This window comes from Scomber japonicus, chromosome 5 (assembly GCF_027409825.1).
Source record: "Scomber japonicus isolate fScoJap1 chromosome 5, fScoJap1.pri, whole genome shotgun sequence".
Taxonomy (NCBI): domain Eukaryota; kingdom Metazoa; phylum Chordata; class Actinopteri; order Scombriformes; family Scombridae; genus Scomber; species Scomber japonicus.
In genome coordinates, this window is record NC_070582.1 from 7231319 (window position 1) to 7259037 (window position 27719).

At 38.9% G+C, this 27719-nt stretch overlaps 1 protein-coding gene across 1 annotated transcript in view; it reads right to left on the minus strand.

The window, feature by feature from the left end:
• Positions 1-20914, minus strand: part of lrriq1 (leucine-rich repeats and IQ motif containing 1) — a 38838-nt gene extending 17924 nt beyond the window's left edge. The window contains exons 1-16 of the mRNA XM_053319475.1: positions 20828-20914; positions 20610-20706; positions 19418-19506; positions 19184-19304; positions 17294-17514; positions 16319-16393; positions 15331-16152; positions 14383-14775; positions 13511-13663; positions 13209-13359; positions 12448-12641; positions 11296-11423; positions 11021-11094; positions 10390-10483; positions 4465-4644; positions 303-767 (exon numbers count right to left, since the gene is read on the minus strand). Of these exons, the coding sequence (XP_053175450.1) occupies positions 303-767; positions 4465-4644; positions 10390-10483; positions 11021-11094; positions 11296-11423; positions 12448-12641; positions 13209-13359; positions 13511-13663; positions 14383-14775; positions 15331-16152; positions 16319-16393; positions 17294-17514; positions 19184-19304; positions 19418-19506; positions 20610-20706; positions 20828-20902 (3332 nt within the window). The 5' untranslated portion in view covers positions 20903-20914. The remainder of the gene's footprint in view (positions 1-302; positions 768-4464; positions 4645-10389; positions 10484-11020; positions 11095-11295; positions 11424-12447; positions 12642-13208; positions 13360-13510; positions 13664-14382; positions 14776-15330; positions 16153-16318; positions 16394-17293; positions 17515-19183; positions 19305-19417; positions 19507-20609; positions 20707-20827) is intronic.
• Positions 20915-27719: the final 6805 nt, after the last annotated feature.

Sequence of the window (27719 nt, forward strand, 5' to 3'; positions counted from 1 at the left end):
GATCTATTGTCCTCCCAAAGATAGCGCAGCGTTAATGATGAAGCTGCGTGTTAAAATGAGTAAGATGTTCGACATCTTTTGTTATAAATCAAATAGAGGAGGTTCCAATGAAGACAAATACTCTGCAGCAGAAACCAATAAAAAGCTAAGCTGCTATAAAAAGACTCGTATAAAAAAGAGGATTTGCTTTAACTCAGCAGTGTCCAGTTGTGCACCATGAAAAGTTTTGGTGTTGGATGGAATTGATGTACAGAGCGCTAACATGTACAGAAGACTCAAATAGAAATGAATTAGTGAATTACTTTTTGAGGTCTGGGTCTCGATGGTTGGACACAGCTGCCTTTTTGAGATTGGCGGACGTCATTTTTCCCTTTGTTGCAAAGGAATGAAAGCTGCCACAGTTAACTTTGCTATCGGCTGACTTCATCTTTGGCCCTACTGTAACAGTGTCTACAGTGTCATGCCAACTCTCTGTGGCTAAGTTCTCCAAGGTCCAATAGCTGCTGCTGATATTGTCCTCCCTTGGAATTAGTGGTGAAATTTTTCCAGTGAATTCCATATCGGGGCGCTCATTAAACTTTCCAGCGCTGCTACTGTCCTCGTTGAGTGTTTCCTTTGCAGTTGTTTGGTCTGCTGCACCTCTTTGTTTGTCAGCAGCAGTAGTGTCACCATACTCGTGGGCAAATCTCTGGTCCTCAGCCAGCTGCAAAGCCTCTGTGAAGTGTCGGTAGAGGGTCTCTACAGAATCCAGGGGTAACGAGGCATTGCTGTGAATATGGATGCACACACAGAGAAAAAAGACAGTTTTAGGCATGAGTGCATCTACTGTAGGTGGGCAGGGGACTGAGTGACACTGAAGAGCCTTCGAAATATGATACACAACATTTTCTGTAATAATATTAGCCCATTTTTACTTTTTCACAGATGGAATTACATAGCTATATTTTTAACGTTAACATTATTTTAAAAAATGTATCTGTGGTGTAAATGAATATCAATATTCATGTGATATTCAGAGTAATTTAGTCTGGAGGAGGCTGTTATAAAATGTCAGAGAGGCTTAATTCAGCATGCTTAATTTTAAGAAATTCAATCCACATTAACACAAAAAAATCTAATAGTAAATTCTGTCACATTTTGCTGATATTCTGTTCTTATTCTTGACTTCTTGATTATCTGAGGTGAGGTAAGGTGAGTGCAGCTGAGTTAAGTGCCTGCTCTTCCATATAATGTCTCTTTCATTGAAGGGATAAACTGACTACAAAGCCACCTCAATGGAAACTTAATGAATCTATTAGCATTGCTTGACTCTGCTCCCCCTGTTTCCCTCCTTGTCTTAAACCCTGAGGGGCCAGAGACACTTCAGTACCCGGCCAGTCTGGAAAACCCAGTAGCCTTAGGTAGTACAGCTTCTTCCCTACAAAGACCAACTCTTATGTCTCTGTGGGACAAGAGACAGAGGAGTCGGGAGGTCCAAAAGGATTGTGACCTCAGTGACCCCCTCACCCCCTCATCCCCCCCCTCTCTCTCTGTACCTGCTGGTTCACTCCAGGGTCACTGTGGACATATAAAACACTTGTATATTAGAGTAGGAATGAAGAATAAGGAATGTAAAAGCTTAAATATAGAGCGTCTGTCACATTATTAAAACACATATTATAGCATAGCATAACTGAACTCAAATCAAAATATAGAGGGCTATGGATAACCACGGTAACATATGATCTACCTTAGCAGCATGTTTTATGTTTTAAATGTGTATGTATATTTCTATTAATCACTCACTTTATCTGTACTGTTTTTTTTATCTGTCTTTTTGCTTAGTTTCTGTTTCTAAGTTTCTTACTTATGTGCTTATTATATAATTTTACATTTGCACTATTCACATCTGGCTCTGTGGGAGGGTAGGATGGGGGCCGTTATGAATATAGACAACATGCAATCATCAGTATTTTGGAATTTCATACTGACTGTATTAAAAAGCTGTTGTTGAAAAATGGAACATCTTTTTCTTTGTTTAAATATTGTGAATAACTATCATGTGTTTGTTTGTAACCGTGTATAAATGACGAAATCCACATATTTTTAGTTCGATTTCGGGATATTTGGGGACTACAGCATTTGCTGTGGCCGTGTCATATGGGTGAACTCCAATAATGGTGGAAAGCAGTAAGAAAGTGAATACCAGCTAAGGTGAATGCAAGGATTAAGATTAATGACAGGTTGCAGAGAGAGTATTACACTTCATAAACTTAAAGCAAAAATATGCAAAAAAAACAGTAGCAGCACACTATTCCTTGGAATCACAAAGTCATTGTATGATTTTCAGAACATAAATTATGTCCAATATCAACAATTAATTCCATTAAGGTCGAAACTAAGGATGGTGTTCAGTGCATCTGACACTCATGTACTCACACTCCATCATAGATCACAATAAACACAATCTTTCCCTAACCATATCTATACTTTAACAAACTGTTCAAACACACCACTTAACATAATTCAAGGAGTCATCCAATATCAATGTTTTGTCTAGAAATAAGGTTGCTTTAAAACACATTTGAATGCCAACTCATTCTCCTCAATAAACATCTGATAAAGTAGATTATATGAAATCAGATAAAGTAAAATTCAACTTAAGAAAACAGTAAAAGACACTCTGCACAGAGTCTTAACTGATTCTCAAGATCACATAATTGAAAGCTTACAGGCAAAGCATCCATTGAACATTGTAGTTTATGATGAGAAAGTTACTGTCAGAACAATTACTTGTGGTTACACTGACCTTGTGTTCAATGAAAAGCACAAGAGTCTTTTTACTTTTCTGCCTTTATAAAAAAAAAATACTGTGTACTATAAATAAATAACAGATGTTTTGTTACAGTGTGCAAAATAAAAGACTGGATTATAACATTTCTTAAGTGCTTGTATTCTTGGGTCTGTAAACCATGGTAACACATAGTATCTGCATGTGTTTTAAGCATGTATGTATAGCAGTGTCTTGTTGCTGTAAGTCACATTTCCCTGAGAGGACATTAAAAATGTATTATTATATTCTACTGTGTTAATACTCCAGCTTGCCTCTCAAAGACAGTTGCGGTGTTTGGTAGCAATGGATGTATGCAACGAGTATAAAAAACATAACCAGGAGAGAAACTAACTTTTTGATAGACTGTATGGATTTGTCTATCACACGTGATCACTCTAGGATGAAGAAACATTATCTTATCTGCTGTGGTTCAATCTTTTAGAAATTCTATAAAAAGTAATTTGGGAGTGTAAAATAGAGTCCTTTTGTGAGGAGTATTTTTAAGCTTCTGCACTCTACCCTGTAAAGAAAAGTTGTGAAACCATAGCCTCGATAAACCCCATGGTTTCCCACCTTACAGTCAGCAGTTGACTGGCGTGTGGCACTCTTCTCACCTCCTCTAAACCCCAGTCTGACATAGGGTCAGGCCAGGGGTTAAATGGCTGTGTTGGTCCTTGCAAAGCCCCCAGAATGGCTCATTGTCCAGAGGCCAGGGGGGTGGAGGGCACACAGTGAGAGGTGAAGCAAAGGGAGCGCCATGCTACCCCCCGAGCCATAGGAGTCCTCAGTCTGACCCATACGGGTAGCCGCCGCCACGTTTCATCTTTTGTGCTGTGTAATTTGGAAGGGTCACGAAGATAAGCAGAAAGTTGACCACTGCTTTAAGTGTTGGTGGTCCATTTCGCATAGGAGCATCAATGTGTGTGGAGGCCACTGACATCGAAGGACTTGTGAAAATAGATGGACGTTGTCTTTAGGCTCACTACACCCTGTGTATCAGACATAACAAGAGGATAGCTGACATTCCTGACCGCTTCATATCTGTCTGTCTGTCAGGCTGATCGACACAAGATTTAAAGTGTAATATGACTTCTTATGAATGGATTTTGTTTTGCCAATTATGTTGCGTTATGAATTGTAGATCTTGTCTGCACTGCCAAGCAGAACGGGAGCTTTCTCATTACATAATTAGATGTTTAGTTTTGATTGATTTCTTGATATAAACGAACAGTGACAGGATAAATTAAAGGGAAAGAGAGACTGCTGTACAAGATATTATATCATTGCTCCCTTTTCCAACTAGGACATGTCTAATGAAGCCAAATATGAATGAACAAATCTGAGCTGAGCATTCCCCTCCTTCCCTCCTTCCCTCCTTCCCTCCTTTCTATGAGCCACGTCAAGCTGCTTCAAACATCAGTCCTTTAGACATTTCACTTCACCAACACAAATGATCTAAATGTGATATCTAACTACACTAAAAATTGACAGTACACAAAGTTGATCTCTGGTGTATTTCCATGACAGTTTTGCAAAGTAATCCACATAAATCAAACACACCAACTCTCTTTAATCTCTGGTAAGACCAGCACTCAACCACACTAAAGTCATAACACACTGACACTACAAGCAGTTAATCATTTAGCTTTTACCTGAGCTCCTCATTGTGCTGCTGCTGTAAATCACAAGCCTGCTGAAGCTGAGCCTGACACAGCGCTAGGAAGCTGCCTGAGGCCGGGCTGACCTGTTGAACAGCAGGGGGGGATAGAACAGGGTCTGTCTCCTGGCCATCAATGGCCCTTAGAGCAGGCACTGCTTTTTGCATAGCAGATCTGAAAAGGAGAGCAAACAGGATTAAATATCAGCAGCCAATAAAACTGTTTCACTTTTTTGGTTTCTATAATATCAACCCAGTCAGCACTTTATTTTTTACTTTCCTGGCTTGTCTTAATTTCACCTGACTTTGGTTTTTGTTTTATTGTATAGTTTTATGATGTGTATGTGTATGTATGTATGCAGTAGAATGTCAAAATACCACTGTGATGGGCATTAGCAATTTCATTGTATTTTAAGTATAGTGACAATAAAGGTAGCTTATAAAAAAGTAATATGAGTAGTCATACAATTCATTCATTCAGAGGAATTTAAACTACAGTAATGTTTATTATTAATGGATATTCTAAATATATAATTTAAAGAAAAGATCAGTAATATCTTAATCTATATCTAAATATATTCATAACAAGACTTTTTCAACTGACACATTTACATTATAGTTCAATTCAGTAAGTCTGCTACTGATGTGCTGTACTTCTGCATTCAATATTACAGAGTCTTGAATGCAGTCTTCACCACTACAGTGAATACAAACAATTAAGAGTCCTACACTTAGTATAAACACTGCATGTTCAAAGAGGAAGAAGGTCATTGAAAGCAATATGAACAGACATTTCAGATCCAGCAGACATGAAAAATGATAATGTTTTCATACACTTATAATAATTTGAGCATGTCAGTGGCAAAAACAAGCTGTTTTAGTGGATGCACATTGACAGTTGAGTCGGGCAGGTGTATGTGATTTGTCCAAGTGGTGTTGCTGTACGGAGCTGTCCAAGATAGTGGACCCGCTTGCACATGCACAACTCACATCTCCGGTTGACTCAGATCCTGTAGTGACAGGAGAAACATTTTCTGGACTGGATGTGCCCGAAAGCAGCCCATTGAATCAACCAATCAACCATTCTCTGTTTAGCTTTTGCCAGCTAGAATTTGAGTAGACGTTTGAGGTCCCACTGAGGCCACACTGTACTTGCTGAGTACACTGTATACTTTGTCCTCAGGACTAACCAGACTCATCTACTAATTGTGATTTGGTGAATATGATGTACTTTCCACTGGTAAAAATGATGCACACTGTGATTTGCACTGGAATTACAATCTTATTACATTGAGGGACATTTAACATTATACTATACTTTATATTTAATTCTAAAAGTATAGGTATGAACCCACTTTGGATAAACTATACTCTACCAAATGGCATATATTGGATAGTATCCGCCTTTAAACTGGAGGGGAGCCCTGAATGACTGCTGAAGTCTGGGGGAGAGGTAACCACTGCCTGAGGCTAAGGATGTACAAGCAGAGGAATCCCAACTATCTGTCAGAGAAACAGACTCGGAGCATCCACCAGCAGAGAACTGGCCAAATGTGGTCTGTGTTCAGTGGGAAAATGTGCAGTTGGAAACTCTACAGGACACTAGGGAACGGCAACAATAAAATGAGTAAAAAAATACAAGCCCACAGGCTACAAATTCGATTTTGTAAAACATTATGAACAACTAGGGTTTTCAAAATTGATTCCCAGAGCACCATATGCTCTCAAATCCTGCCTAGTTTGTCACCAGAGGAGGATAAAACATGTGGCGAAGGGGAACCTCAAATTGATTCATAATGTGACCTTTTAGTGAATATGAGTACTTTTATTTATATTTCATGTCTAGTTACATTCACACTCTTTCAAAATGCTCCATTTTAATGTCATGTTTCAATAATGTCATATTCAGTCTCTGTACTATAGCACAACTAAAATAAGGTGATTATGTTAGTTATCTTTTAGTTGTCCTGGTGCTTCAGGTGAAATAACATTGTGACTCAGGTTTGGACTGTGAACCCTATTCTTTAGATGCAGGGGATTTAAAACTGCAAAAATGGTCACAGTGAAAGCCTGCTGTTTGTTCCTGACCCTACCACCACCATGAGACAAAGACATGACCGCGGAGGGTGGGATCTGTGTACTGTCAGAGGGATATGGTTTTGATGTGGTCCGCTTGGTTTCTCCGACACAGATCAGGATTAGATTCCAACCCAGCGGGCATGTTGTCTGCCTGGCTGTCTTCAAGTGAAGCTCCAAACCAAAATAGGACCTTTTGATCGTTACATGAGCTCATTGAGGTAGTAACTGTAATTCAATTCAGAAAGGACACCACGAGAAGGGTTAGGGTTAGGGGGGCAGCATGGGTAGCGAGTAGAGATGTCTTAACCAGCTCATCAATAGAGAATCAAACATCATTTTAAGCCTCTTAATCGTTTTTTTTGTTTTTTTTGAACAACTCAAGATAAGTCTTTGTATGACAGGGAAAGGTAATTCTCACCAGGAGCATCTAAGGCAAAACCTTTCTTAACAAGATAGAAAGCTAAACCTCTGCTATAATCACCCAAATATGGCGACAACAAAGAGGGAGACCCATCCTGTTTGACGGTGGACATCAGTGTCTTGTCGTGTCCAGCACAGGAAGTACAATGACCCAAAGAGCAATGGTGGTTAGCGAATCACCTGTGTTTTATAGAACAATCATTTTATCACTGTGAATGACACTCCAGGTGTGTCTCCTAGTTTATTCTGGGAAACTGCTGTCTGTTATTCAAGGTTTTACTACTTATATCATTTTCAGTAAATTGAAAGAACAACAGATTCTTGAACAATTAAGCAACCTGCAGGAAGAGTTTAACATAAGGGTGGCTGTGGCTCAAGAGGTAGAGTGGGTTGTCCAGTAATCGGAAGATCGGTGGTTCCAGTTTGATTACCAGCTCCCCCACTCATGTCAAAATGTCCTTAGGCAAGATACTGAAAGTGTGTGTGAATGGTTAACTCCCCCTGATGAGCAGTTTGACACACTGGGTGGCAGCCCCTACCATCAGTGTATATGAATGTTACTTGTAGTGTAAAAGCCTGGAAGACTGGAGATTACCATTTCCATTTACCCTCAGAGGACCTGAGACTTCAAACTGACACCACTACAGTCGCTCTAGACACTCCCCTGTTTGCTAATCATAGGAAGTATGAATTCAGGAACAAGCCAAATCCTCTCAAAGTTTAATTTAGGTGACAACTTTATTAAATGGATATCTCTAGTCTATATGCTGCCCATCATACTTCAGTTATAACAAATGGCCTGGTTCCAAATAAGGCGGTCTGGTCTCGCCCCCTTTGCTTGCCATAGAGCTCGTGGCAGATGCCATTAGAAGTGTTCCTATGTGCAGATGACGTTATGTTTTATTTAAGTAACCCTGAGGACTATATTTCGAGAGACACTGAGAGTATTAAATCTGTTGGCCAATTTACAGGTTACAAGATTAATTACTCTCTCTACTAACTAACTAACTCTACTTCTTAACTACTCTCTCTAGTCGGAGGCAATGACCCCAACCCCTAAGGTGTACTGGTCCCCAACTTGTTCTAGCCTTTTTCATTAGTCCTCATCAGGTTTCGTCTACTTCGGTACACATATTACCCCCCTTCCTCCCTCCCTCTAATTCCATGCCGTTAATTCAAAAGATTAGAGAGGATCTAGCCCAATGGACCACTCTCTCTCCAAGGAAGAGTGGACCTTTTTAACATGAATGTTGTACCCCTTTCAAAGGATCCCAATTCTTTTAACAAGGAAACACTTTTGGCCCTAAACAGCTCTTCATATTCCTTATTTTGGAGATATAAGCAGGTTAGGTTGAAATTTACTACACTGCAATGTCCTCTCGAGGACTCTTCGGTGTGGTCTTTACAGACTAGCATTGACTGAGATCTCAGGGTACTTTTCCATGTATGTCTTAGTGTTTAATGTGCCAAATCCCATTATTATGCCACCTTATATCTACTTGTATAAACCGTCTGTCTTGGGGTTTTCTTTAGGGAGGTTTTGTGTGGGAAGAATGCGTTTTTTTTGTTCATGGTAAGTTGGAAAAAAGTGCACATATTTCTATCTTGCTCTTTTATCCTTAATCGTCTGACCCTTTGAAAATCATTAAATATACTATTTTTTTAAAATTGAAAAATAAATGGATACCACTTTGGAAATCTATTTTGGTTGTTTTCAGAAACAGGATTTTCTCTGTACTGTTATAATCGCTAGTCTTTACACTATTCATGATCGTTTCATGACAGAAAGTCTTCCTTCTGTCGGAGATTTGTCAACACTGTCAAAAAAGCTACATTTCACTCGCAGTAGTATCTGAAAATCATATTTTGCAAAAGAGAGCAGGGCCTACACATTTAAGACAATGTAAAACTAGTTACAGCTTCGTCTACACTGACTACACTTGGAATTAAATCTGAAGCTTTGCTAAATTGATATAAATTTCATCCTCCTTTCTGAGGGAAACTCTGTTCTTGGCTCACATTCCTTCATCTGTGTCCTCCTTCTCCAGCCAGCATGAGCACAGGTCCGTATTTCATTTAGTGAAGACTTCCTCCATAACACAGGCTCTTAAAGTGGCCCTGATTAATCAGGCTCAGTATTTTCTTCTTCCACGTCTCCTGGATCATGGGCTGCCTACAGGGAGTGTAATTCTTAGCTCTGGCCTTTTGGTGCTTTAATTTAACCAGTGTTATCACTGGCCCGGGATGAAAGGGCCAGGGCATGAGTGTGGAAATACAGAGGGTTAATTCCACTGTTGGCACTGGGGGTTAAGTAAAGTTCACTGAAATATTAAGGTTGTGTTTCAGTTAAGGCTTAAGAATAGAAAAATGTCCACAAGTAAGAAAAAATGCTAAACTAGAAAATTTACAAATGCAAAGTTTTAAGTTAAAACTGTGAGCATTATTGAATCACCTTACCAGTCATGCACAAAGTATCAGTGTTTGACGTCTGCAATTGACATTTGACTCTTCTCAGATATGACGTTGCTGATTTAAAGGTGCAAACTTAGAGTCCAAAAAATTACCAATGAAATCTCCTTAATACAACAGTCAAAATGCTGTTTTATATTATTTTCTAAAACCGAAACATTAATGGCTTTTTTGGCAGGAAAGCCAAGTGTAGATTTTCATGTTTTGGATATTTTGCTGGTACTAAATGGGTGTGAGTGTAACAGCTGACATCATTGCTCATGACACGCCAATAGAAGCACGAAGAATATAAGTGGTCATTGCATATTTTACATATAAGCTCACTGCAACGGTCCTAACACGAGGAAAATATTTAGGCACAATAAGTGAATGAGCAAATTGACACTGAAAAGATAATTGATTTTTCTGTTGTATCAATATTTGGGAAATTACGAGTGCTAAGTGTGGCGTACGTACACACGTGTCGGTGGCACGTTGCGGTAATCTAATAGCGGACGCGGATCACAGCACTAATCCTGGGAAGCGGACAGGAAGGCCTGTGTTCTGCTGGAATGTTTAGACTACCTGAGCCAATAGACTGATTTTGTGATAGACGAATACTGGCTTTTCACTGGTATGTTGCTTTGAACATCCATCACAGCAAGTGATATTTCATAGCAAAGAAAGCTGAAATTGAAACTTTTTTTCCACAGAATTTCCAGAAAGAACAACGGAAATTTCTAATTACACTATCTTGGCTTGAAACTGTGTAGCAGGTACTGCGAAGGAAAATGTGGTATAATCATAGATGACCTGTAGTAGAAATAGAGAGTGTATTCAAATAATCTTTATATAACAGTTCTTCCTTATTCCACAAGTAGATGCCCACAGATTAGATGACAATGTAGTACGAGCCTGGCGAACAGTAACCCATGTAATTTACTCCAAACGATATTTCCAACCTTCATCTTACCTCCAGCCACTCTCCTGCTCAAGAGGATTCCCCACAAGGTGGACCTCTTGCAGGAATTGACATCCCTCCAGGCTCTCACACACATTCTTCAGCTCTGAAAGAAAAGCAGAGAAACAACTTCCCCTTGTCAATGCGTATTTTCCAACCTATTCCTCTCTTTCACAATGGTCTGATCTGGTTGTAGCGGGGCTGAATCAACTGGAAGAAATAAACAGAGACGTGTTCCAGAGACTTGTGAATTAATGCTTATTTCTATGAAGTCATATACACAGCCTGCCAAAATGAATGCAGTAGCATTCTATTAAATGTGTGGGATCATAAGTGTTTATGGCTAAAATCATATTTAATGCATATAAATTAATGTATTTTGTTAAGTGAAATCAATCTGTGGCTGAGTGGGAGTAAGGGAATGTCAGCATACAGATGGAATGCAGAGAAAACTGAAAATGGTTGAGCTGATTTTTCAGTGTCACATGTTGGCTTTACGGTCAGTAAAAAAAGAAAAAGAAAAAGAAAATATAAAACAACACAGGTTTTGAATTAATTCACATTTCATGCAAAGTAGAGACTGGTTTGCATTTATGATGATGAAAAGGGATTTATAGTCTGATTAATCAAGACAACCTGTTACCTGATAGGCAGTTTAATCGAAGATCCAGATTCGCAAGGGACACAAAATCAGACATGGAGGGCAGCTGGGTAATTCTAGGAAACACAGAAAAATACTGTCTAAGTCTTTGGCTAAGACTCGGCATGTATCTAGATTCAAATCTTAATATCAAATAAGAAAAAGGAGGAAGGCATGTTTTTTTCTACGGTCGAAGAGATCCCTTACTCCTTCTTCTTCTTCTTTCTTGTTTCTATCACACAATCAATCAGATATCAAATAGTACCTGATGAACATACCTGTTTTGGGCCACAGAGAGGATTTGCATGAGGGGAAGCCAGCAGGCAGTGAGGCCCTGCAGGGAGGCGATGCTGTTGTCATCCAGATGCAGCTCTCTGAGGAGGACTTGGTTGTTCAGACTAGGGACCTGATGGACAAACAGGGTGAAGTTGTCAGTTAACACTAGTCACACTGAGGGGTTAGACTAACTTTACACTGCTGCTGCTGGTCCAACAGCGCCTAAATGACCCCCGTCCATCAATGTCACTTGTTTCAGTCCTGCTGTGTTTACTGTCATCAGTGTCAGCCACAAGTGAAGCTCTGCAGGAAACCTGAAGATGTACTGAAACACTGAAGATGTACACACCATACAAATGACTTCTGTTAATATGTATTTTTTACTTTGCATATAACTTTTTCGTTTTAGTGACTTTGCCTCATAAATTACCCGTGAGATATAATCACAAAGAGAATGATAAGCTTCAGTATTTGGACATTTGGACATTTCAAAAGCATAATTAATAACAATAATGAATTACTTTTTATAGGTGTATCAGTGATATTGTGCATGCCGACTCCTCTCTTTTACTTCAAATTAAACCTGCATACCTGACAAATTCAAAAACGTATTTCCACCTTCAGTTTGATGTTTCTGCTCTTGCAGGTCAAAGTTCACCTTTTTTCAACTTGTAAATTTGCACTGTCGGACGCTGTTTCCCTTCCCCTCAGTAGTTCTATATATCCATCCATTATCTATGCCTGATTTTGTTAGGTTTAAATAAATGAGTCCATATGTATTTGTTACACTTTTGAGATTATATTGTGAAGGTTTGATATCCATACCAGATGCCTACTCTAATGTTTATATTATTTATCACTCCAACCATCCTCAAACACCTATGTCTGGAAAGGGAAGTTAAAAGTAAATTCTTGCTTCTGAATCTTTATAAAAATTACATAAGATGAAAAAACAGTAAACACATTGTTTTTAAAATTAGGTTTTCTTGCTGATTTCATGACGTGGACCTAATTCAATTCAACACGCTAAGTTACAAGCCCCACACCCCCTTCAAACAATCAAAGCGGTTTCTATATATGGTCTCCAAAAATAGCAACATTGAACAGTGACATCAGATCAGGTGCTTTTTGTGATCAGCTTTGGCCGTTTTTACCTCAGTGAGACTGTTGGCTGTCAGGTGCAGCGTGTTGAGCAGAGCGCTGTTTTCCAGACCCTCCACGCTTACCAAGTGGTTGTGTGAGCAGTCCAGGTGGAGGAGTGTGTATATGTCCCTCAAACCTTTAGTACTGATCAGCTGGTTGTGATCCACTGACAACCTCTGCAGTCTCCTCATAGACTCCAGACCAGCTGGGGTTGAGAGCAAAAAAAAAAAAAAGAAGAAGAAGCCACTATTGAGACTGCAAAACAGCTCACAATAAGAATGCATGTTAGTAATAAATAATGCATAAGTGTGTAAGCTTGAGTTGAAAAGAGACCTTCATCTTCTTTGTGTGATGTGGTATTATGAGTCAGTTTTAGAGGTGAGCCAAAACAAAGTTTTTCAGTAATACAGTAGCTCAATATACAATTCAATGTGTTTCACCTCTTTCCTGGCCAATATCTATTCATGACTTCAGCCCCAGGGCTCAGGTTGACTTCAGTAAATAGATCATATTTCAATTCATACTGTCAAATGAGGGAAATGCAAAGCTTAAAAAGAAGTGAGATGCTGCCCTCTTGTGGAAAATTGCAGAATTGATTTGACTTGAACATCTCAAGCTGCTGGTTTCACACATGAAAACACATACAGACTTCATAGACAACACAATTACACATCTATGCTCTTTGTTTTATGTTATATGTTTTTTCATTTGAAACATCAAAGTGAATGTTTCATGGGATCGTGTATACAGTAATGGGTTTTCCAAGTCTCACCAATCCGGGTGATGGAGTTGTGTGACAGGTCTAAAACGGCCAGATTGTCAGCACCACTCAAACCATGGATGGATGTCAGCCTGTTTTGGCCAAGTCGAAGAACTTGTAAGCTGGTCATATTTTCACAGTCCACAAAAGAGATGTTATTTTCCTGTAACAAATTCAATGAAGATCTTAGAAGACAAGAAAATGCACTCCTACTGATTTCCACCTATCTAAAGATACTATCTCAAATTATTAATGTCTCTTTAAAAAATCCTGGAATTAAGTAATAAATCATTATACATTGACTGAATATTCACCTGTACATCAACATAGCAAAGCTCTGGTAACTGATTGATGCCTTCAAGGGCTTTGAGGCTGCAGCGTCTGAGGGTGAGGGACCGAAGTTGACGACACTGGGCAAGCGTGGATAAGCTGCAGCCAGGCAAGTCCTCCAGAGTCACTGTGGTCACCTGAAACAGAGAAAGAGGTTCAAGTTAAGGATGAAGATATATTTCATTATTACACTGGGCTTTTCTTTAAATCCCTATGTGTGGGATATAGAAAAATGTGTGATTTTGGTACCCCCCCTAGTGGTAGCATAAATATCATGACATGACAGATCTGACTGGAGGCTGAAAAACAGATATACCGCAGTTTTCAACCAGGATTGTCTAATTTTTTTTTTAAAACAAAAAATGTATGTGATAAGCTTTAAACAAAATACGCTATAATCTCACATTTCTACATATAAGGGCTTTAAAAACAAAATATAAAATTTGAACCAGCCAGATATGAGTCTCTGCTAAAAATGATGGATCCTCTTTGATCAAAGTCACATAAATCAGTGGTCAATGTGCACTAAAATGCTATTATCTTTGCATATTTCATGTGTTTTTTTTTCCTGATTTTTCACTTGATTTAATGTTGATAATATATGACAGAGCTTCCCTGTGAATATGGCTGGTAACTCCCTTCCCTGCCTTCAAAAATCTGCTAAATCATCTTTATGTCTGTGGCCTTTGGTTTAAGGGTTCCACGTGTACAAAAAATACTGTTTCAGGGGGTTTTCTACAGTGACAAAAATACAATTCTTTTTCTTTTTTTGGCACTTGGCACATTTCAGTGTTCGATGAAGTGGTATTGTCAGTGGGTTTGGTTCATTGTTTCTATACATTTGTACAAATCTTACTTCTTGTAGTGTTTTCCAGCCTGTGGACTGAAGCAGAGTATCTGGGCTAAGCGGTGGCAGGCAGCTGGCCTCCGCGTCCCTCCTCGGCCCTCTCCGACTTCGGACGGCTCCTCTCTGCTTCCTCCTGTTTTGGAGGGAGAGTTTGGACCAGGGGATGCAGTCCTTCATCCACGACAACCTCTTCTGCTCCGTGTGCTCTGGGAGGCACAGGAGCAGAGAGCCAGAAGAAGAAGAAGAAGAAGAAGAAGTGGAAGAGCTTATCACGAAAGGATCTTCTTGGCCCGTAGTTTTATTTATGGGGCTCTGACTCATGTTCTGGTTCAGGTCGTGTTGTTGTAAAGTTTCGGTGATGGTGGGACCGACTGTGGATTCGCTGACAGGGCATGAGGAGGTCTGGGTGGTGCTGTCTTCTAATTGTGAGGTCTGGGAGTTTCCTTTGTTATCTGTACTCTCTCTCTCATTATGAATTTTTCTGTTCTTATTTTCTCTTTTTTTCTTCTCTTCCAGGTCATCCACTTTAATCAGCGTGTCCGCCTTTCCCTCATCCTGGATTATCATCTTTGTGCTTTCATCCTCGTCTTTGAGTCTTTCTTCTTCTTTTTTGTTTTCTCTCACCTCTTCCTCAATCTGCCTCTTCTCTGCCTCCATATTTTTTCTAACACCTTCCATTTTCTTTATGCCCTCCTCTTCATATCCTTTATTTTCATCCTTCTCTTCTTTGAGTCTCATTTTTTCCTGTGTTTTTCTGTAATCCTCTTCCTCCCTCTCTCTCTTCACATCTCCCTCCTGCATCCTCCTCTCTTCCTTTCTTGCTTTCCTTTCATCTTTTCTTCTCCTTTTCTCATCCTCTTCCTTGATTCTTCTTTCTTCTTCCAATTTTCTATCTTCACTTTCTGTTCTTCTTACCTCCTCATCCACCTCTTTCTCCTCCATCATGTTTATCTTCTTCTTGCTTTTTCTTTCCTCCTCCTCTTCCCTTGTTTTCCTCTCATTTTCTACCTTTTTTGTCCTTTCCTCAGGTCTTATTTCTTCACCTCTATCTCCATATTCTTTTTCACTCTTCTTCATTATCTCTTCATACATCTTTCTTTCTGCCTCTATCTTTTTTCTGTCATCCTCCTTTTTCCTTTCTTCAATCTCCTTTATTATCTTAACCTCTTCATCTTTTCTCACATTTTTCTCTTTTCTCCTTGTGCTCTCTTCTCTTTCGCTCTTTCTCCACTCCTCCATTTTCAGTCTCATTTCTTCCTCCATCTTTCTATTTTTCTCTTCCTCAAATTTCTTCCTTGCCACTTCTACCTTTTTTCTCTCCTCCTCCTCCTCCTTTATCCTCTTATTTCTCTCCTCTATCTCCATCATCATCCTCATCTCATCCTCCATCTTCTTCTTTTCCAACTCTATCTTGTATCTTTCCTCTTCCTTTTTCTTATTATCTTCCTTCTCTATCCTCCTCTTTTCCTCTTCTTCCCTCTTTTTCCTCTCCACCTCTTGCCTTTTTCTTCTTTCTTCCTCTTCCTTAAGTCTAATTTCTTCTATTTTTCTCTTTTCTGCTTCTTTTTTCATCCTCCTCGTCTCTTCCTCCATCCTCTTCCTCTCTGCCTCTGCCTCACTTTTGACCTCTTCCAATTTCCTCCTGTTTTCCTCTTCTCTCTTGATCCTTTCTTCTTCCTCCTTCTTTTTTTTCTCCCTCTCCTTCTTCATTCTCTTCTGCTCCTCGTCCTTTATCCTCCTCTCTTCCGCCACGTGTCTCTGTAAGTTGCTGATCAGCTCCTGGTCGGTATAGATAGTCAATAGAGTTAGAACAATACAAAGTTGTTTCATTTCATTGGAAACATTAAATCAGTTCCCAATGATGACTTCAATGGCTACACTCACAGCTGAAGCCCCTGCTGATTGGACATGTGGTGAAAAAAGCAACAAGAGGATTCAGGCATACCTGCCGAAGCAGCAACTCCTGTTCAAGCTTTTCCTCAGCCCTCTTCCCCATCAACTCAAGCTCCTTCTGATGAAGCTGGATAAGGAAAAATGGCAATCATTGTGACATTTTACATAAATATAGTTATCTCTCTATCTCTCTCTTCACTCAGCATACTTTCCACACTGGCTGACAAATTAAAATCAGTGTATCAGCTATAAATCTTGTTGTCTTTGCTCAAATGTCACAGGATGAATTTGTTCTTTTGGATGATGCCCTCTCCCACTGCAACATGATATTTCTGGAAAAGGCCATCTCTGCAGCACCTGCACCTGATTTCCTCAGTTTGTCCATTTCCCTAATAAATACTCATGTTAGTGGACATATTTAAAGAACCAGGTACTAGTTTCTCCTCCTCAATAGGATGTACATGGCTCAGTGACAAATAAGGATTGGCAAGAAGAACAAAATGCAAAAAATTTCTTAAATAATAAATAGTTTTAAAAGCATCAGGTTTGTTCAAATGTATATTTTGTATTTGTGTTAGTAGTGTTAGTGTTTGAAATGACATTTGCAGCATTTTTTACCAAAAGTAAGACTGAATGCTCCTGAAAATGTCAAATGGTGTAACCACATAATAATGATAAATATTAAATATTTTATCCACCTACAGTGTACTTCTACAAATACTTATTTTATTTAAAAACATCAAATGAAAAGAAATGTTTGGAAATGTGAAGCACTTTGGCAATATTGAGCAGGACATATCCTAAAAAATGTATTTTTTCTAAATTAATTTTGACGAACTATGTAAAATTTGTTTATAAACACAGTGTTGTGTTACAAAAGGGGATTATATTTATTCCACATTTTAGTTCACATTGATTTTCCTCTATATAATCAGATTTTCATGAATTGACACTGGGTTGCATCACATCATTGATCCATATGCAACAGTTCACAACACATATAAAGGGAGTGAACGGAGTGACTCACCTTCTCTGTCTCTATTATCTTCTTCAGCTCCTCCTGGAATTCCTCCTCTCTTTGTCTTCTCTGCTGCTCCTTCTTCATTTCCTCACAGCGTTCCTTTTCTCTTTCCACTTCATATTCATTGTTTTTCTTTCTCTCCTCTTCATTCAGTGACATCTCAAGGGCTCTCATGTCCAGTGCCAACTGTTGCTCACACTCTGTATATTCATCTGTTCCAGTTTCATCTGTGAGAAGTACCAAAACTGTCAGACTTCAAGCTATCACAATGGTACGACAAGGGTAGAGAAAATACTGTATCAACAAATCACACATCTTATTTCCTATGCATCATATAGGCATCATGAGGGCCAATCAGTTTCAGTGAAACATACATTGTCCTGTAACAGTTATGATCTTTAAAAATGTGACATTTTAATTTTTTATTACAACATCCTCATCAGACTAACTGCTTCTTTGGACATCAACAGTACTTCAAAGGTCTTTGGGGTCTTGTAGAAATCAGATATGTGTGAGATTTCTTATGTGTCATCATCAGCAATGTTTACATCACCACACATAAATATAAAGGTGAGTAATGTGACATTCAGTGGTTGAAATACATGAAATAAATAAACTAATGTATGTTTAGAGAAAACCCGATCTTAGCAGCAGTACAGTGGAACAAAAGTAGCAGCATAAGTGTTAAAGTGATTAAACAGAATTAAAAAAAACAAAATAAAGCAACATACTATACAGCAAACAATCTCTGTGTAAATAAATCTGCAATATATATGTTGCAATGACAGCATCAGTCTTTTTTATTGGGAGTGGGAGGTACTGTAATACACTACATGATCAGTATGAGAGAGAAAAACAGGATAATAGCGACCTCTTGTGAGCAAAAGCTTTATTACCACGAAGGATTTTAGTGCATAGGGAGACAAAGGCTACAACAGGACAAAGAAAAAAGATCAGAGAGGAGAAAGAGATGGAACATAGCTTCAACTTCTATCACACCTGTGGTATAAACTACAATATTTAACATGGTGTGTTTCCCATTGGCACAGAAGACTGAACCTTTGACTGAAACAGGGTAATATTTCACTTGGTTTGAACAGGTTTATATATGTTAACGTGTGTATAAACCTCAAGAAAATATTGTAAGTAAACAATTTAAATGTGTAAGTATATGACAGATGAGACTGAATGATTGTAACCATTTACCTTTTAACCTTAGTGCTCAATGAGGCACAACATTATAACATTACATAATGACGCATTAATTTGTAATGTGACATGCTTTATGACTTTTTTACTTATATATGTGCACAACACCACAGCTCCCAGTACCTTCCATAAAATAATTCCCATGGAAAGTTTCCAACTTGGAATATTTCAAAAATTCCCTGGCTTAACTTCCCATAGGAATTTTCCGGAAATGTATTGGAAATATTCTGCCCATTTGCAATCCTATCCTTACTATGTAAATTCCAGGAACATTGCAAACATGTATATAATCTCAGGAAATTCTGCATATTGCACATTTAAATATTGCAGATCTATAAGTTGTTGTTTTTTTATCACTTTCACTGTTATACTGCTACTTTTTTTCCACTATACTGTTGTGTCAATTTGAATTTCTCCCAAGAAGCTACATCTTATCTTACCTTATCTTATCTTATCTTAAGATTAGTGAACATAACTAAGAAACATTTTATTTTCGCCAACTGTCATTTACATAAAGCCAGCCTTTGCCACGTTAACCCTTTTTTAAATCTACAAAACTTCAGTAGATGTACCTATGAAGTTTAGTCTTGTGTGTCTCAGTTTGTGGTGCAAATTGTTTCACCCTGCTGGCTTCACACATCACTGCACTGAGCATTTTCACTTCATTTTTCTGATCATGTACTGTACCTTCTTTGTTGTTACACACTGACACATTGTGAGTGAAAAGTGCCTCTGTTTCTGTGGGTGCAGGAAGAAGGCGGGTGTCAGTGAAAGTGTTGTTCTCCTCATTTTCTGCGCCACACATAACCTGTATCAGCCAAAAAAAAAGGGTAGTTTGCCACAATTTTTTAGATCTGTTGTATTTCTTTTTTTGGATGTGTCATAAGAGACTGAGACTGAGTTGTAATGAGGAGCAATTACCAGCTTATTCAGTGTCATCGTGTCCTCATTAAGTTCAGTAGGCAAGTCTCCTCGTCTCATGTCCTCAGCGTGATGTGATGCAGTGAGATCTGAAGGGAAGAAGACAGAGAATAATCTTTCCTCACTATAATTATCTAGAAATGCTGAATAGCTGACTGATTAAATCATGAAAGTGCCAGGCTGTATTTGTCATTTAATAAATCATTTTTAAATACAGGGGCTGCAGTACCTCCCTTCCCTTGTTTACCACAGAAAAGCAGTGCATTAGGAGCAGTGTTGGGGGTAACGCGTTAGAGTGCTTAGATTACTTTTTAGATGTAACAAATAATCTAATGGTTAGGTCTGCAATTTAGGTACTCAGTTGTTTAGTTACATTTTCAAAAAAGTAATCTGTTATTTTTTTAACCAACTACTCCTGTAACTTTTGCCACAAGAAAAGAAAATCTGCCACAAATTTGCACCCTTACTACTTTTTTGGCAGGCAGACACCTGGCCATGTGCTTCGGTTATATCACTGTGTGTGTACAGCAGCTCGACGAGCAAGATGGGACAGCCTTCATTTCGTGGAAATATTCACATTATATTTAATTTATGGGAGGAAATAAGAGCAAGAACAGTACAGTAGCATGCAAGTTGTGCCGAGGTAACGAGAGCCTGCTGCCCTGTTGCAGTGATGTAGGGATGTGATTGAAAAGCCTGTATGTAGTTTTTTAACTTGTATGTGAGCATGTGTTTGAGAAGTCACTTTAGTCCAATAAAGAGCTGTAAATGGGACATTGTGTCGGTTATTTCTGCTATTAGTGTAAAGATTTACTGATTATGGGCCAGACTTGGCTGTGTGATGATGGTACAGTCATTATATTTAAAGGAAGTCTTGACTAAAACAACACAAAAGTACTTTAACAGGTTACTTTTCTCAGAAGGTAATGCTGTAATGTAACTAGCTACTTTTTAATGGCAGTAACTTTGTAATGTAATTAGTTACTTTTAAAAGTAACATTCCCCAACACTGATAACAAAAATGCTTGTATGATGTGTCTGAGTGCAGAGCTTAACATGAACTACACTACCTCAACTTACTCTGCTGTCTTTTATCTGTTTTGTTTATTAATTGTACAGTGTCCTCGAGTGCCCTGAGAGGCGCCTTCAAATAAAATGTGTTATTATTATTATATTCACCATGTTGCCATACCATCAAGTTCCTCCAGGATGAGCTTCTCACAAGCTGCTGCTCTACTTTTTGAGGTTTCAAAGTAGCTGAGAAGTGACTGTGGAATTTCGTCTGGGGCCTGTTGCCAGAAAATAAGTCAGTAAGCATTAACAAATTACATACTTAAACATTACAAGCTACAAGTACATTTAGCTTCACTTTCTCTTTAAGTAGTTAGGCCTCGTCTTAACTTAACCCACCTCCTCTTGGTGAAATGAAAAGCCATCCTGCTCTTCTTCAGTATCAGATACGGCCACGTTATTCAGCTCCTGCATGATTGTTTCACACATCTCATTAACATCCGTCATGTTTTTTTAAACGTCAGGCAGGTATTTTTCAATCCAGTTACCATCATTTATCGTCAGAAATGTATCTTAAGTTGTTCTTAATAGCCGCAAAAATCCACACTTATCTGAATAATATGCTGTTTAGCACGTCAAAGCTAATTAACTGTTAGCTTACAGAACAACAAGAGGTCAAAATGAACCTTTCGCGTCTTGGAGACACTTAGGTTGCCATGGAGACGAGGTGAACTACGGAGCCTCGCAAGGGACAAAAGGCAAATGTAAACTTTACCACACACACACACACTGGCCCTCTTTATTTGGAACAGCTGTGCAGTCTAATGCTAAACCACACGACAACTCTGCTTTAAATTATACATTTATAAAGATGTAAAGCTTGTACAGTTTCAGTTTAGGTTAAAATTGTCAAGAAGGTGATAATTCTACTTTATGTTTAATTATTGAGCTCATAAGGGTAAGTTAAGGGTAAGGGTGAACTTTATTGATCCCCCTAAATTTTAAATTGACACAACAGTATTCTTGTAATGAGTGATAAAATGATAAATTGATGATTAAATGATAAAAAATACTTTATACAATAATCAATCTCTAAATACTATATAAAATAAACATAAGGGTATGACACCAGTCAATATAATGTACTCCAGTATGCCACCACCTACCTCAGCGGTTAAAATAAAGTAGAATAATCACATGTATGACAATGTTAACAAAAACAGAAGTATAAACTTAAAAAAAGTAGAGTTTATTGTAGAGCTGTTGTATTGAATTGAATTAGATTACAGGTGTACCTAGTGAAGTGGCCGGTGCTTGAAACTGAGACTTCTCTGACATTTGTTTTGTATTTTGCTGAAATAAATGAAGCAGTCTTTCATCTTTGTAAAGATTTTAGTAAGGTAAGTTTTTGAATAGCTTAACCTTCCTTTTTATCACAGCCGGATTTTTTTCAACTCAGTTGTTTATTTAAGATCTGAATTGGGATTTTTTTTTTTTCTTGGACTCAGGACTCAGCGTCATAAATGCCTTGACAATCACAACAGACAAAACATCACCAGCCTTATCATCCCAACAACAATTACATAACAGTATTGCATATATCCCATAACATTGCACACAACACATACATACACCAATGGGAAAAACACATGCTAAAAGATCACCATAATAAAAGCACTATAAAATTATTGCACAAACTTCGGCCTTAAGCAGCATTGTTTAGGAATTTGTTGGAGGTTGCAACAAGAAGGGAATTATGTTTTATATATATCAACCTTATTAAGTAGATCCCAGGTCTAATGATATTCATAGTTTATATTATATTAAACTGTATGTTTGGTCATTTTTTCTTTTATTAGTAAAATTATTAGTATTAGTTCAGCAGGAGTTATTAATCAGGATAATATTTAGATATTTATAGACGATGTAATGAGAAGAAAGGAGATGAACAAAATTACAATTGTTAATTTAAAAACAGAAATGACCTGTTAAGATCAACTAGTGTTACACTTCTGTACAAAGAGCAGTCTGTGAACAGCAGCACTGCCTGGGGACAGCAACTCTTTTTGAAAATAAAATGTAGTGTCATGGACTCGTGTGGGCATTTTGGGAGGCCAGCTCAAAGGGGTCAGTGAGCCTAAGACCTTGTAGGTGAATCACAAGACCCGAAGAACAAAAAATATGTTGGGCCGTAAACAATGCACACTTTTTCTATGGCATTTGTGATCACAAAGACCGGTTCCTCTCTCCCGTGGTGAAGGCTCTGCACTCATACTGTATTCTGTCTCTTTGAGGAGATTCCAGTGGCCCACACAGGTTCCCATACACATTCCCGAGGGCTTTCTAAAAGGAACCCAGTCTCCTTCCTCAAAGTTTCAAAGGAGAACAGCATGTCTTCCATCCCAAACTGTTTGCTCCGGAGACACACTAAGGCCTGTTCTCCATTCTCGTGACGGTTAAGGAGGAAAACAAAACAACAGAATGGCGCCAGATCAGACTAATTTTCTCTTCAAAGGACAAAACTGAATTCCACAGCAGCGATGAAAGGCACCACATCTACAACACTTACTGTATGTGGCCTACAGGGTCAACACCATAAGAATCTTCACAGGTTCAGAACAGACATGCCTTTATAAAGGTCATTGTGGGTCAAAGCACAACTTCAGTCCTTAGACTGACAGCCACAAACAGGACAGCTTGGTTCTGCCTCCGTTGTTGGAGTCAAACTGCCTGTCCCTTATGTTTCATTAGGTCCTCTAAGATTCATTGACCAAGTTCAATTGCTCAAAAAGGCTCCATCAGCAAGCCTTGTCCGCTCCAATTAGGGCCAGGCCCTTTGACAGTGGGCAAGGTGTCCGTCGCTTTTGTCCAAGTGCAGAGAACCCAGACAGCAGCCAGACAGGGCCAAGCTGCAGATTTATACAGCAGATTACGCCAGTCAATGGCGGCTCCGGCCCAAACGCAGCAGCGGTTTGGATAGCAGCTGTGTGTTTACACTGTCAAGTGTTTTCTGTTACTCGTCTGTAACCATTATCTTGGCAGCCATTGGGTCTATCAAGCCTATCATTTCCATCTGGGAGCTTTGACGAAAGAAGGGATTGGAAGGAAAAATTACCACCACCCAAATACAACTTCATCCTTCTCCCAAAGCAATATCATTTTAAGTTATTCTTTGTAAGTCACAGATTTTTTGATAAGGCGACTTTAATGATGCATGAAATAAATGTGGTGTTCAACATGTATTTTTCTAATGTAGACGTGGATTAATCTGTTAAGAATATTCAGTTGCCATGCATTCAGCTACCAACGTAAAATGAAAATACAAACCAGAACCAAAATATTTCCCATGCATGAACTCAACTTCACATTTTCAAACCCTTGCGCTGGAAAAACTGATGATTCTCCTCAATGCACTGAGCCAGATTATAGGCTTCTGTGAGTAAGACGACTTGTATGCAGACCTGATAGTTTAAACATATTAGGCGCACGTGAGGGGGGAAATATTTAAGCAAGCTAATCCTGCACGAATGCCATTGTAAGCCTAATCATTACTAAGTTGCATTCTTGGAGTTATCTGCTGTCAAATCAAATTCTCACTCACAAAATCAGTATCTTCTTGTTGGTTCTGCACACTATATCTACACAATATCGCTCAAATGAGTGCACTTTACCCAGTTCATCCTCGACACCCTCCTAACAGAGAGCATTTCTCCTTCAGAGGGATGATCACAGCGGTGAATCAGTTGGACTTGGACACAGATTTGGGTTACATTTCAAGTTATCATGCTGCCAGTGTGACCGTAGTACATCTAAATCTGCTTCAAATGACTGTGGGATTATTGTAATCACAATTCCCCCTAACAAGCTGGAGGCTGAGAATAGATCTCCTGCTCCTGGTTCATTGAGTTAAAGTCCTAGCCCTAGACATTATACATCAGAGGTGTCAAACTCATTTTCATTCAAGGGCCACATACAGCCCATTTTGATCTCATGTGGGCTGGATCATTAAAAAGATGGAAGGAAAGAAGGAAGAAAGGAACGATAAAGGAAAAAAGGAAGGGAGGAAGGACAGAAAGAAGAAAGGAAGGAAGTGAGGAAGGACAGAAGGAAGGAAGGAAGGACAGATGGAAGGAAGGACAGGAGGGAGAAAGGGAGGAAGGACAGAAGGAAGGAAGGGAGGAAGGACAGAAGGAAGGAAGGAAGTAAGGAAGGGATAAAGGGAGGAAGGACAGATGGAAGGAAGGAACACAGGAAGGAAAGTGGGCCGGATTGCACCCCTCGTCGGGCCGGTTCTGGCCCGTGGGCCGCATGTTTGACACCCCTGTTATACATCATATAGACATTTCCTTCCAGCTAGTGATTTTTTAAATATGTGGTGCTCTTTGCAAATATCTAAAAGTAGCATGCTGAGATCAGTATTTCCCTGCAGAGCTATCAATGGTAACATTGACGACCCGGGAGCAAAAAACGAAATGTGAGCTCTTTTGTTCACTAAGGGACTGAACATTGTAAATGCACATAGGATGTCTTTAGCTAAATGCAATATTGTGTGCTGAGCCACAGTCTATGCACAGAGATCCACTGTGTAGGGGCAGAATGGCTCGCAGTGTGTGTTAGAGACAAACTGTTGAAGACGTTCACTGCTGCCTCTCTCTGAATAATTATTTATTTGCATTTTGCTTTTTAACAAAACAGGCACACATGAGGAAAACTGACCAAAAGAACACAATGTTATCCTTATAGATGACACTTATTAGTATTACTAGTATGTAGAAAGATATTTACTCTTATAGGATGGGTTCAAGTCTGTCTTAAAACAACAGTTAGGTGCCCAAATGAATATTGAAATAGATTTTTCTTATATTCCTCCTGTTCATATTGGTTATTATATGATCCTTTGATGATGCCATTTCAAGTGACAAGAGCCAAAATCCACAGTCCTTATGTGCAAAAATGTATTTAAAAGATTTTCTGAACTGATATAGAGCTTTAGTTGTTCAAATTAGTTATGAGAAATAATCAATGAGCTAACCAGCTGATGTTACCTCTGAGTTTAAAGCCCTTTTATTAAGATTTTCTTGTCTATTAAATACAATATAGTCATTATAGGTCATTCAATTGAAGTTGTAGATATTTACTGATAAGGGGGCAATTTGATCTTAAAGCCAAAGCAGATAAATACTGGTCACAACTTGGTTTGGTGTTAACATTAACATTGTGATTATAGCTGTTTCACACTAGAGGAGAGTGTAAATCATGAATGTGGCATGAATGAGAAACATTTGGAGTACGTTCATCGCTCTAATGTCCCATCACATTTATTGTAATTTCCCTATATTCTCTACGCAGCCATACATGGAAACATCAACCCACACTGCAGAGACAAAGCAAACCATAAAGAGGGATAATAAAAAAAAAAGAGAGCACTTGGCCCGGGTCTGGTGTTGGTGCTGTGATGTACTCTGCAGGTCCCATGACTTGTTCTTGGCCTTGTGTCACAGGACAGTTCCTAGTGGAAGAAGAGCGGAGGCTTTACAGCAGTTAATCCTCTCTTTGAAAAAGCATCTCCACCTCCAGCCAACGAGCGCCAGAGGTGAGCCTGAGCCACATTACTGCGGTTGTGTGTGTGCGTGAGTGTGTGTGTGTGTGACGATCACAATGTGTGCATATGCCTTCAGGGCTGGGCATTCATTCAATATTTTTGTCAGTTTATGATCCCTCCATATAATTATATAACGGTTATAAAATCCCCATATTTGGATTTACTGGTTTGTTGTTGTCATCTAAATGAATGAAATAAATTCAGTTTCTTCTCGAACCTGTCAGCATAAGATCTTAATAGCCTATCTATGGACATACAGCATATCTTCAAAATTACTTTTTGGAAAACCATATCAATCACTGGGATGAACAGTTAACTTCTTCTCTCATGGCATACAATACCTTGAACTGAATGACAAGAATGACCATTATCATCAGATCATAATTTAATCTCATGATGTTATTTATAGATTTAAGTAACAGGCTAATCAGGCTGTTCATCATTCAGTAAATGCAATATTACAATACAACCAATATCCACAACCTTTATTGCTATTATAATGTTCCTGCATTGATTCAAAAGTTTCTGCTTTATATGGAATTAACCCTCCTGTTGTCCTCGAGTCAAGGGTGGAAGGAAGGTAGGAGGGAGGAAAGAAGGACAGAGGAAGGAGGGAAGGAAAGAAGGAGGAAGGGAGGAGGGAAGGACAGAAGGAAGGAAGAAAAGGAGAAGGAAGGAAGGGAAGAGAGAGGAAGGAAAGAAAGAGAAGGAGGGATGAAGGAAAAGAGGAAGGAAGGACAGAGGGAAGAAAGAAGGACAGAAGGAAGGAAGAAAAGGGGAGGGAGGAAGCAAGGAAGGAAGGAAGGAAGGAAGGAAGAGTCAAAACATACGGGGTCAATTTGACCCGAAAGGATGACACGAAGGTTAAATGAAGAACATTTCACAAGAGTAGCAGTAGCCACAAAAGATAGACTCCAGATGAAAAACTACAGTTTTACTTCCTTTAGTGATTGACTGACTGGCACTTAACATAGTGTTTGACCCTGAATCTGTTTGAACCTGTAATAATAATCTTGTATCATGCTAAGATAATGACAGAGCACAGAGCCACACAAGAGTAGTGAGGATGTAACAGAAGATGAGAGAGAGCCAAAATATCATCATTGCCAACAGCTGCACTTACTGTATGGTACACAAGGTGGCAGGACATTACCTACAGCTCTGTAGTAATGAACTTATTCTATAAAGGAAATAAAAGGGATTGCTTGGAAACAAAGCTGACAAAAAATCTCCTTGAGAGAAAGAAAAACCATCCTTGAGAGACCCAGAGTTAAACACGAGAACACTATGACTCAGACAAGACACAACATAGTGGGAGCAGATAGCATTTATCACCATCTAGTGTTTCCATTCACCCATCCAAACTCCAGCCATCAGCACTTCTCATGGCCTCGCGGCCTCATTTTGACTCTCTTCTTCACTGGAAAGAACACAAAACTGCATCAAGGCTGTTAAAGTGAACGTCACCATTGCCTCACCGCTTACTGTTTTCTTTTTCTTTATCAAAGCAGGTTTGAGCTGCACATTGCCTATCGCAGGCTGCACACACAGGCTTTTCTGTTTTTCAAAGTGGCTCCCAGACAGCACATGAAATAGACTTTGTTTCCCCTGGGTGCTTTTTTCAAGACAATAGCACACACACTCTAAGACTTGCAAGTTAAAGAGTTCAGTGTGGATCCGTCATTTTAT